Source organism: Vitis riparia, chromosome 10 (genome assembly GCF_004353265.1).
Source record: "Vitis riparia cultivar Riparia Gloire de Montpellier isolate 1030 chromosome 10, EGFV_Vit.rip_1.0, whole genome shotgun sequence".
NCBI classification, from domain to species: domain Eukaryota; kingdom Viridiplantae; phylum Streptophyta; class Magnoliopsida; order Vitales; family Vitaceae; genus Vitis; species Vitis riparia.
Window position 1 is genome coordinate 19,056,199 of NC_048440.1, and position 10,980 is coordinate 19,067,178.

The 10,980-nt window shown below is 31.2% G+C and overlaps 1 protein-coding gene across 6 annotated transcripts; it reads right to left on the minus strand.

Annotated features, from left to right (window-relative positions):
• Positions 1-6,742: 6,742 nt before the first annotated feature.
• LOC117923473 (equilibrative nucleotide transporter 3-like) lies at positions 6,743-10,980 on the minus strand. 6 transcript variants are annotated; one of them, XM_034841775.1, is made up of 11 exons: positions 10,481-10,978; positions 10,194-10,220; positions 9,851-9,902; positions 9,624-9,728; positions 8,980-9,135; positions 8,754-8,897; positions 8,560-8,665; positions 8,157-8,332; positions 7,920-8,077; positions 7,278-7,533; positions 6,744-7,195 (listed from the first exon to the last, which is right to left on the minus strand). In XM_034841775.1, the coding sequence occupies exons 3-11, from the start codon at positions 9,890-9,892 to the stop codon at positions 7,085-7,087; spliced, it is 1,254 nt and encodes a 417-aa protein (XP_034697666.1). In that variant the 5' UTR covers positions 9,893-9,902; positions 10,194-10,220; positions 10,481-10,978; the 3' UTR covers positions 6,744-7,084. The 6 variants fall into 6 exon arrangements, with proteins under 6 accessions (XP_034697670.1, XP_034697666.1, XP_034697668.1 ...); XM_034841776.1 differs by lacking the exon at positions 10,194-10,220 and having other exon boundaries at positions 6,745-7,195; positions 10,481-10,613; positions 10,840-10,978; XM_034841779.1 differs by lacking the exon at positions 10,194-10,220 and having other exon boundaries at positions 6,743-7,195; positions 8,160-8,332; positions 10,481-10,980.

Genomic DNA, 10,980 nt, shown 5'->3' on the forward strand with positions numbered 1-10,980 from the left:
GGTATCCTACAAAGAATAAAAGATTTGACATTAGACTATGTTGTACTACCATATAGATTCACCTTCAAATCAAATAATATTCTAACATAAACAAGGAAAAGCACAAAATTTCTTTGAAACTATGTAATTAGGATTGAAGTAAAAAAAAAAAAAAAAAAATCTTAAAGAAAGTATCAAAAAACCTGAATTTATAGAGAAAGAATCAATGGAAAATGAATGCACGACAAGAACTTAATGAAAAGAAGAGAAAAAATAGACTCACTCTTTTTAGGATGGATGTGGGCTTTATAGTAACTTGAAAGAAACTGAAACTGAAACTGAAAATATGAAAAAGAAAGCATAACCCGGATCTCCAATGCAAAATGGAACCTAAAAATGGAGAAGTCGCCTTGTTCTCCTCACAACTTCAATTCTTGTTTGAGAAATAACCCTAGAAACCCTGTTCTATATGTAAAAAGGTAACTACCTTATTTATTAGAAATAATTCATGACTAAAAGGAATAAAAAATGATCTCATATTTGTAAATCTAATCTCTTTGATTTTTGTCTTAAAAGTATATAACACATTTTTGACATAAATGTCCTTCAGTATATTGATTATTTACTTTAAAAAAAAAAGTTATTTTTCTAAAGAAAAATGAGTGCACCTTTTGTCCAAAACCAATATTTCTAACGGTTAAAAAATATTGAAGGTTAGATTTATAAAATGGGATGATTTCATCTCTTCTAATCAAATAACCTTATTTATTATTCATAACTTTTTAGAGAGGTCTTCTATCTTTTGAAAATCTTTTCCCCAAACAACAAGAGGAGGCCAGAGTGAAGGCAAGTTGTACCTTTGGTTGTTGGCTATGTTCAAATAGCATACGGGTAGATGAAGAAGTGCAAGGCCGTCAATATACGAGTACATTCTTTGTAGACATCACAACCACGAGGTCTGATGCAAACAGTGCAACTCCTCTCTCGTGAAACACATCAAAGCTCCTCCTCTTAGTTGTTGGAATTATAAAATTTAGAACTTCAATTATTTTAAAAATGGAATAAAATATTTCATATAAATTAATTTGATAAGTCAAAATTTCTTAATTTGAAATAGATAATTTTTAATATTTCTAATTATTAGATCATAAATTATGAATATAAGAAAGGGTTTATTATGGTCATGTTAACTGTTATGGAAGTTTTTCTATGATAAATAGAAAAATAAAATTAAGAGTAAGAATATGAATCTACTAAGATAGAAAATAAAAGAGTGATGACATACTCACATTTGTTTGGTTGAAAGTGCATTATAAGTGTTGGATTGCAATTTTTTGTTGAAAATTATTTATAAGTGATTGTTATTAGCAAATTTGTTTTTTTGGTAGATTCAAATTTCTTAGAGTTATTTACAATTTTTATAGTTTTAGTATTTTATTACAATTTAGAATTTAATTTATAAATAATAAATTATTAAATTCAATTAATTTAACGAATTTAAGCCCTGATATTATTTTATTTTGAAAATATAAATATTTAGAACCTATATAGAAAGACAATATTATATTCAACAAATGAAATAGAAGGTGATATTACATACAATGGATGAAATATTTATTTCATAAATAAATAGCTATAAAATAAATATTTTGTGATCATGGTATGAAGGAAAAAAAAAATCACTAATGGTCAAAATACATGAGTATATCCTAGGAGAATCTAGATGACAAAAGATGTGTGTTTGTTTTTTTTGGAAAAGATTATTTAGTGATTCATTGATAATAATATAGAAATAAGTATAAAATGAAAGAAAATTGTTTGGAAAAAAAGTTTTAATTTTCTAAGGATAATAAATTTAATTTTTTTTATCTTCTTATATACTTCTTTTTATTGAATTGAGCTTAATAGGAATATGATCATCCTTATATTGATTCCCTTTTTAATAAGATAATTCCTAGATAGGAATCTATATATTGAGATACTATTGGACTGTATAAATATACTTGAAAAAAAATGATTTATATGGTGATATGAGAATTATAATGTGGTAATGAAACTAGGAAGAAAATTAATTAAATATGTAATTGAAAATATTTTTATTAGATTGAAAAAATAATTTCTAAACGGACAACTTTGAGAAAATATGTTTGGTGCTAAAAATGGTAGTTGCAATCTTGTTTGCAGTTTTTTATATGAAATACAACCAATATTCTCTTTTTAAGATGTTGTCATTCAAGTGAAAAATGGTATATTAATTTTAATTTTAGAGAAAAATATTTATAGTAGTAAATATCTCAAAGGGGTTGCATTTGAAAATGTAATAAAATATATGCATATTTGTAATGCCAATGTGTTTAAAAAATTGGAGCCTACTAGATACTTTGTGATAATTTTTATATGTGATGCCTTGCTAATTTGTTTTTGAGTGTGTGAAGAGTTATAATACTATAATGATGCAGATAAAGTAAGAGATATAAGTGCATATGATAAATTGGCATGAGTATGTAACATGAGAAAAAAAACTGATCTATTAAAAGAGTGGTTCTCTTAGGACTAGCAGCTAAGCTAGATCCATAGTCATTGAGAGGGATGGGCTAAGCCCATAAGGGAGTCACCTCTAGGGGTAACTTAATATTTATGATTGAAGATTCGTGAAGAAAGCCCAATAGGTAAAAACAATTTGCATTGTGTGATTTGTAAATAGTACTAACTTTGAGGAGAAAGCTTTTCCCATCCCTATATGATAGTGCTACCAATGTGATGTACCCTAAATGAGCACGAGACAAAAAATGTTGTGAGATATAGGTTACATGTACCTTTGGAGGATTCACCTAAGCGAGAATTGTCGTGAGGCCACAACTATGGGATTGAGCTATTCCATAGTAACTTAAATGAGACTCAAGATACCAATGCATAATATAAAGTTGTCCAATCTTATTCCTCTTTTATATTTCTTAATTTATTTTTCTTCTTGTTATTATTATGAAATTTTAAACTTTGTGATGGATTGTTGGAATTTTGATAAAATAAAGTTTAAAACTTTAGTTAGTTTAAAAATAGACTAAAAATATTTTATACAAATTAATTTGGTAAGTCAAAATCTCTTAATTTATAATTGATAATTTTTAATATTTCCAACCATTAGGTTGAGAGTTTTGAGTTTTAAGAATAATTATATATTATATTTTATCTATTAACTCCCTTCTTTTCGTAGACAGTTATATGTGGATGGTTTTATTAATCTTCATGTGAATATGCAAAACATTGCTTACAAGGTAATAGTAGCTTTAAGACAATGTGTCTACACGTGCCTCTTCAAATCAGGTGAGTTTTTTTTTCAGTATTGATCTACTATCTAATTTATGTGTTTAATCTCATTTTAGTTGACCATTGCTTAAATTGAAATGCCCAATGGTCTACAAAAGCAACATTTGTTGATGAACAAAGGCATCTCTTCTGTATTTAATACCTAAGGATATTAACCATGCAGGCAAAGTGCTCAATTAGAGGAGTGATCCCATCAGCTGCTCTCAATCAATTCCTTCTAAAATCAAACCCATAGGGTTACATGTGGAAAGAATACCCATGAAAGTTACTTCATCTCACACAGTGCCATCATCTCACAGTTGTCCACGCCATATATCTAACCACTTGATGGGGGAGTGTAAATATATTAATAAAATACCACACAAATAAAATGATTCATATGCACAACTTTATACAACCACCTATCTCCACTATGCAAAAGTAAATATTATAGAAGACAAATGAATACAACTACTCGAATACAAACCATCTCATGATTCTCCATTCTTTGATTTGACAGTCCAAGCTGAATATATATTTTCATATATTTATGGAAGATTTTCCAATCCCCATTTTTCATCACAAAAAAATAAATAAAACAATTTTATAGATAAAATGATTTGTTTATATTTACTCTCTCTTTCTTTTTTCCATGACTGTTTCCAAAAGCCATCACGACATAAAACATTAACATTCATGGATGACAAAATTAATGAATTATAGCCAAGGATGAAAATATCGGTAATCACGGATATATCGGTAATTCGATTTTACGGATATATCGGATATATCGGAGATATTTTTGGATATATCGGTGGATATTATTGGTAGGCTTAAAATTGTTAAAAACTTATGGAAATGCAAGAAAAACCTCATAATAATATAATTAGAACTATAATAGACATTTTAAAGTTATTTTATTGAAAATTTTGATATATGTATAACATGATTTATCATATTTGATAATAATATCGTATGCATCGATAAAAATATGAAGTTTATAAGTGTACATTTATTATTAAATTACACCTAATATTATGATATTTGATTATAATGTCTAATTTTAAAATATATATTAATATTAAAATATGATCCATTTAATTCAATTGTATTAAACAATATAAAATGAATAATGATATATATATAATTTTTTAATATTTAATTAATTATTAATGATATTAAAAACATTATGAAGAAAATTATATAATTTTTATATTTTTGGTAATTAATTAAAAGACTTTGCATTTAATTATAAAATAATTATAATTAATTTGCTCTTTAAAATATTTTTTTAATATTTTTATACTGAGTTTAAGTATATATATATTGTTTGCACATTATATATCAAGGGGTTCAAATCCCCTCGGCAGCAGGCAAATGGAGACTTGGAGAGGTACTGTAGCGACACTGTAGCGCGTTGACCGCGCGATATATCGGAGAAAAATCGCCGATTTATCGCCAAATCACCTATATATCGCGAGAAATCGGCGATTTATCGCCAAATCACCGATATATCGCGAGAAATCGGCGATTTCTCGCGATAAATCCTGAAATATCGTCGGACTGATATTTCTTGGAGAAATATCGTGTCGAAACCCTTCGATACACGATATTTCGGCGATATATCACCGAAATATCGCGATATTTTCTTCCTTGATTATAGCAACCAACATGGTCTAGCTCTGCATTGAATAGCTTGAAATACACAGAACAGAAAAACTAAATCTTAGAGGACGTCCAAACGTCTCCTTTTTAGTAGAAATAATATGTGATAACAGATGGAACTTATGCCTAGACCAGACTTGCAGTTGAATCTATATATCTAAGTCAATTTCAATTGAATTATTTCCGAGTCCATTGTATTTACATTTCTATGAACACTAGGGTATATTTCTGATATATACAACAATCAAGTGAATCAGAAAGATGATCTTACCCTTAAATCCAGTCTACCTTTTTCGGTATATGATCTTACCCTCTGCATTTTCACGCAGAATATTGCGTAAAACTTCATTGGGAATGTGCCTCCAAATTTGAGGATGCTTCAATCGATGACCCATTTGAGCAAATGTATGGGCAACTCTATTGCCTTCCCTATAGATATGAGTGATCAAGAAATTATCAAGCTCTGGTATAAGCAACTTTATATGACTAACCTGCTTTTGAGCTTCTGCAGATCTAACACGCCTTCCTTGCATGATAATTTCAACTAAAGACTGCAAATCTCCTTCAAGCCATACTTGGCTCCAACCATTCTCCAGTACTAATTCAAGGCCTCTCCGAAGGGCAGCCATTTCAGCAATGGTGCTAGTGGTGTGTCCTATGGATTCAGCATAACCGAGTAAGAATACCGCATTATGGTCCCTAATGACTCCTCCAATGCTTGCTCTTCCTGAGCTACATTTGCAGGATCCATCAAAGTTCAATTTGGTCCATCCAATTTGAGGTTTCTCCCATGCCACTTGAATCGCATTCTCGTGCCAGTTCCTTGAGAGCAGGCCTACTGGCTTCTTTATTAGCCTTTGGCACCCCAAAATCTTTGATAAAGTCAACATCATTTCCAAATACTCCTCTGTTAAATGGTCATCTTCTCATATTTTGGTAGAACAGAATGAGAAGTACCACTTGTCATTAAATTTTACAACTGCAATATTGACATTCACTGCAAATCATAACATGGTCAACTGATGTTTTTCTGGAAATGCTGCTGGAAAAGAAAAAGGAAAATAAAATGACATGGTTCAAGGCCATGAAAATGGCTTCACAAGAATTTGTATTAAAAGATTGGAGTGGAGAGGAAGCAAGGAAGATTATAGAATTTCAGAGCAAGGCAACATTCTGATGCCCAGATAAGGGGTTTGGCATCCTTTAGGATTTGAGACACTCAAGAAATTCCCAATATCTTCTCATCAAAGAGTCTTTGTGGAAAGCTTTACTGCATCAATATTATATAGAGAAGAAGAGGTTGCACGGGACTTTTGAAAGTGAGAGTTAAACATGTTTTATCCAATGTTGACCATTGAACTATAACTGTAAATAACCGCTTTCATTCCATGGAAGAAACTTCTATTTATTCAGAAAAACATAACCGCCTCTATTGGTCATCCAAATTTTAGAATTTCATCCAAAAATTTAGGGAAAATTTTATTCCATTTCAAGAGGGATAAGATTCTGAATCCATCTTTGTGGCATGTCCAAGAAAACATTAAATTTAGCAAACCTGTTCCTTCTGCCCATGAATTTCTAACTGATTCATGCCATGTCCTCCAAAAGGGGAGCATATCCCAGATTTGTTGGATTTAATTAGTAAATGAATGAACTAAATAAGAGCTCTTGTAAATTTGGCATTCACCCATATTCTAAAAAATTAATGTAGAAATTTTGAGCGAAATTAGCCTGTTGATTGAAAATAGGCAAACTAATAAATTTCATGGATTTGGATGTGATAACGGAAATAAATTGAGTGGCCAAGAAAACCTAGTTGCTACAATGATATATGTCTGATCTGTTTCTTTAGCTTCAATCACAACATCTGATAAGATCATTAAACTTTTCTTTTGTGCATAAAACATATTTACTACCATGTGCACACACCTGCAATATTTCAATAGCAATGACAACAAGAAACAACTATCGTTTGAAGAGAAGATGAAGCAAATGATAACATTATACTAGATATAAACTAACTATAAGGTGTTAATATATTAAAGATTTTAATTATTACTATCTAATATTGACTATGGATAAAATTGAAGAGGAATTGACTTTCTCCATCATCGGCACATGAAAAGCTAGATCTTTAAAAGCTTTGTTTACCAATGAGCCATAGCCAATCAAGGGCTACACCAGCAAATACGCCGCCAAGAAGACATAGTACGAGCAAATTGCCCAAGGCATTTTGCTCTGGTCCCTACAAAATCAATAAAAATTCATAAACATAAAATATGAGTAAAACTTGAAACTTTAAAACTATGGTTTTAATTTTTAACTACCTTATAGCCTTTGGGTGCATTAGTGAGGATAGAAACGGTGAGATAACCATTGGATACTCCCAATAAGGATGTGAGCATTATCATCCATCCTTGATCACCATATTTTGCAGTGAAGTAAAATGCAGGTATCAATAAAAAGCGAGAAAGAACTCCAACCATAAGACCTTTTCTTGGCAACCTCAAGCATTTGACAAGGGGAATGTATCTAGATATAAAATCCCACACATTGTACATTGCAATGAGAACAAGTGGGTACCTAAAAGAAATCATCAATAAAAATTATCTATTAATCTTTCTTTTCAAATATATATATGAAATCCAACTCTCCAATATTTCATTCATTTATATAACATTAGACATGCTATCTTCAATTTGAGGTAAAGAAGGGCAATATCTCCAAATTACTTTGAGGGGTATTATTATAATATAACCACAAAAATATGCTTAAAATTGAAATGGTTCTTTCTGGAAATTCTTATTAAGATACATGCCATAAAAGCTCACTCCAAAGCAAAGAAAAACAAAATAGACTAATTACTTATACCATATCTTTTTTAAACATAGGGGATCATTTTATTCTTTATCAAGCCCTTTGAATAAATAAAATAAAATAGTTTAGTGAAAAATGTAACAAGCACTTACCATGATCCTAACTGGTGTTTTCCAGTATTTTCAAACAAAAAACCAGGGAAAATTGATAGCGTCAACACATATATCAGAAATAATTCCAATGCATAATCTATGTTTTGGAAGAATAATTGTTTGTTGCTCAACCGCTCTTGTTGTTTAGTATCATCAACCTACAAAATTTTAAAAAAAATTCTGAAATTAGAATCTCAAAAACGTCACTTGTTATGGGTTAAAAAGACAATTTCATACTTCTTGGCTTTGTTGTGTTTGGATGCCAACAACAGCAAGGTCAGCTGAAACAGTTTTTGATCCTTCTAAGGCTGCCTTTCTGCGATAATGCTTCACAATTGGCAATTTGGGAAAAAAGAATGCATAGAGAATAATACATAGAAACTCCAAAAATGTAGAGATTCCTAGGAATAACACTGCAAAAGACAACAATGTAAAAAATAATAATCAGTAAATAATTTTTTAAACGTCTTGACAATTAAGAGAAGTCTGACTTTCATCTCCTACATCTAGTATCAAGAAATTATAATACGTGTTCAAATAATAAATGTGCACCATAATGATAAAGAAACAACATAGTATAACAAAGAATAAAAAAAGATTTCCAAATGATAAAACATTAAACTAATAGAAAGACACATACTTGCACCCTTGCGTTCACCACCTGCAGATTTATCAAAGGCTGCTTTTGTCATCAGCCTCAAAGCAGAGGTTAGAGCCCCTGATGCAGCCAAGCCAGCTAGGAAGGACTGCAGGGTTTATGACGAGAAGATTCATAAGGATGATAACTTGAAAAGCCAAGAATGAGATCATTTGCATAAGAAAATCTAGTCTTACTTGGATGAATTCAGGACACATAAAGGATAGATCTCCAACCATTCCACCTTGAACATGTGCATCTGCAACTCCAAAAGCACCCACAATGACACATATGCCAATATAAGGCGCTATCCCTCCCCGTCCTGATGTGGCTAAATCCAACTGCGCAGGTTGCAAGTAATAATAGGTGAATTGCAGCTCTCCAAGACCATAAAAACAACACCAAACTATTACTGATACTTACTACTACAAGCAAAAAGGTGCTGGCACAGAAAAGAATATATCCGGCTAGGTTCCTCTTCCGGGTGTCGATCTTTGCCTCGTTGTAAGCTAGTAGTGCCATTGTACCAAGAGCAAATGGTTGATAAACAAGAGTAAGAACTCTTGAAGGATGGTATCGCTACAAAGAAAAAGCAAAACCTTTATCAAATCATTTACAAATACAATCCAATTTCTTCAAACCAAGGACTTTCATTTGCCCACTAATGGAAAATAGCATTGCCTAGCATGTGATATTCACAACAAAAGACCTTAAACTAGATCCCATCATAATCAAGCATTTACCACAAAACAATCCTAATTGTTATGCTTTTCAAAACATTAACAAACAAATAGTTCAATAATCTAATAAATCTCAAGAAAGTGTGAACTCAAATCTTAAATTAAAGCGTATTATCAATCTTCAAACCAAGGACTTTCATCTATCAAAATGGGCTGCCCACTAAAGGAAAATGGCATTGCCAATCCAATCAAAATCAAGCATTTGCCAAAACATTAACAAGCAAATAATTCAATAATCTAATAAATCTTAAAAAATGTAAACTAACTCAATTCCTAAATTAAAGTGGTGGAACTAAACGTTTTTTTAAAAAATAAAAGTCTACTTACTGGGAACAAGTTGTAATAGTAATCTCCAATTGTAAGCATACTGTTCCATGATACAAGGGACCCAAGTCCAAGAATCCAACATACCAGCATTGCACTAGACTTTCCCTGATCATTAGGACAAAAGATTTAAGTATCATTTATTTGTCTGCCAAAAAAAACAATTGATTGAATTGTTATAGAAGTCTTCTCCTCTAAATAAACCAGTGAAAGTGTTTTGAGTCATAAACCTCAAGCCTGGCTGGAGCTGCACCTCCATTAGCAATAGTCATGGCTTCTACCCTGTAAACAATAACAGATTTGATATCATATAGATTTACCTTCAAATCGGATGGATTTTTTTAGCAAAGAAAAAAAAAACCAATGATGATAATCTTGAATTCCAAATACATGAAAAGAAGTATGCTCTCAACTGATTGTTTATGAGTTTTTCTCGAGCAAGAAACTATGCAACAATTATTGAGGAATGAACAACCAGTTGAAAAGATCTATTGGGTTTCTGATAAAAATAAATAAAATATGAACAACCAGGTATTCGAAGGATTGAAGTTCTTCAAGTAAATATCAAAAAACCTGAAATTATGCAGGAAGAATCCAACCCTGTGCAAAATGAAATATCAGTAGAAGATGATTATAAAGCAGGGACTTTACTGAGAGAAGAGTAAGATAAGGAAAAGGCTCAAACAAAAAAGAATAAAAGATTCTGTCTTTAACGATAAATGGAATCTGAGATATGATTGTCACATGAAACTGATGTATGGGAGCAAAAAAAGAAAAGGGTTGAAAAGGGGTCTCAAAGAATCTTCAATTGGAAAGCTTTTTTGTTTGGGATAGCAGTACTGTTAGCAAGGAAGGATTACCTTATTCAAAAGTATGAAGCATACAAACATGTGCTCTTATCCTCTGCCATCATGCACTACAGCCTGTCTTCCAAAATCAAACTTATTAAACTAGTTCTGCTCTTTCAATATGATAATCACGAGTCATTGTTACCTAAAAAATATAGGGGTTTAGTTTTTGCTCTTCTGGGAATTCTTATTCAAGTTAGACCACTGATATATGCAGATATTTTCTTATAAAATCATTTGCCATTGGACGAATATTCCCTATATGAAAAAGGAAAATAAACAGAAAGCTCCATCTCATAGAGGCATAAGTTCAGAGAGAAGGGCCAAATATAAGAAACAAAGGAAGCTGTCCACATATGGTTCCTTTCAACCTTCTCTCTGGGAAGCTGTCCACATAAGGCATAAGTTGGGAAATTTGTTCTTTTTCTCCATTCTCAAACAGGATCATACACCCATAAACTTTTGAGCGCATCCCAATACACAGCACCGTTTATCTTCCCTAGGAATGGGCC

Excerpts from the sequence above, each read along its gene's own strand:
- LOC117923473 (XM_034841775.1), bottom strand. The coding sequence starts at position 9,892 with ATGACTATTGCTAATGGAGGTGCAGCTCCAGCCAGGCTTGAG. Across the intron at positions 8,898-8,979 it reads GCACCTTTTTGCTTGTAGTA|TTGGATTTAGCCACATCAGG; the intron begins GTAAGTATCAGT and ends CAACCTGCGCAG. Across the intron at positions 7,534-7,919 it reads AAACACCAGTTAGGATCATG|GTACCCACTTGTTCTCATTG; the intron begins GTAAGTGCTTGT and ends GATTTCTTTTAG.